General features: G+C 74.5%; 1 protein-coding gene across 1 annotated transcript in view; it reads right to left on the bottom strand.

Annotated features, from left to right (window-relative positions):
* Positions 1-817, bottom strand: part of CKB (creatine kinase, brain) — a 2,866-nt gene extending 2,049 nt beyond the window's left edge. Inside the window, exons 1-3 of the mRNA XM_012724477.1 lie at positions 608-817; positions 346-500; positions 134-266 (exon numbers count right to left, since the gene is read on the bottom strand). Of these exons, the coding sequence (XP_012579931.1) occupies positions 134-266; positions 346-500; positions 608-800 (481 nt within the window). The 5' untranslated portion in view covers positions 801-817. The remainder of the gene's footprint in view (positions 1-133; positions 267-345; positions 501-607) is intronic.
* Positions 818-823: the final 6 nt, after the last annotated feature.

Below are 823 nucleotides of genomic sequence, written 5' to 3'. Positions count from 1 at the left end.
GCGGCCGCTGTGCGCGGGGCCGGGCCTCGGTCCCTCCGGGAAACCGGACCCGGGCTTGCGCAGATAGCCGCGCCGAGGTGGCTCGGGTGACTGGTAAACAGCCGGCGGGGCCGGGCCGGGCCGGGGACCCTACCTTCCACCGCGAGCTTCTCGATGGCGCGGCGCTCCCCGCGGCTGCAGTGCGGCGGGAGGCAGAAGCCGCGGATGCTGCGGCCCGTGCGCACCCGCGAGCTCAGCACGTAGTTGGGGTCCAGGTCGTCGCCGCCCTGGGAGCCGAGCGGGGTGAGCGCGGGGAGGCCCGCCGCTGCCCCCGGCCCCCGCTCCCCCCGCCCCAGCTGCCCGCACCTGCAGGTTATCGGGGTTGAGGTCGGTCTTGTGCTCGTCGCACGGCTTGTAGCCGCCATGCCGGTCCTCGATGATGGGGTCGAACAGCTCCTTGAACACGTCGTACGACTCCTCGTCGCCCGCCACGCAGCCCACGGTCATGATGTACGGGTGGCCTGGGGGCGCGGGCGGGGTCACGTCACGCCAGGCGAGCGGGCCGCGAGGACCGCGGCGGCGCCCGGGGGGGGGCGCTGGGGCCGGCCGGCCGGCCTGGGGCGCGTACCCGGGTTGTCCACGCCGGTCTGGATGACGTCGTCCAGCGTGAAGCCGCTCGGCGTGCTCTTGGCGCGCAGCTCGGCGTACAGCTCGAGGGTCAGCACCTTGGCCATGTGGTTGTTGTGGCTGCTGAGGTCGGGGAACTCGTCCTCGGCCGGGGAGCGCAGCTTCACCGCGTTGTGGCTGTTGGAGAAGGGCATGGCGGCGGCGGCGGCGGCTGCGG

The sequence above is a fragment of the Condylura cristata genome, unplaced genomic scaffold (genome assembly GCF_000260355.1).
Source record: "Condylura cristata isolate star-nosed mole 26May11 unplaced genomic scaffold, ConCri1.0 scaffold00013, whole genome shotgun sequence".
Lineage (NCBI taxonomy): Eukaryota > Metazoa > Chordata > Mammalia > Eulipotyphla > Talpidae > Condylura > Condylura cristata.
The sequence above is the reverse complement of the archived record's forward strand: the minus strand, read 5'-3'. Positions and strand labels throughout refer to the sequence as shown.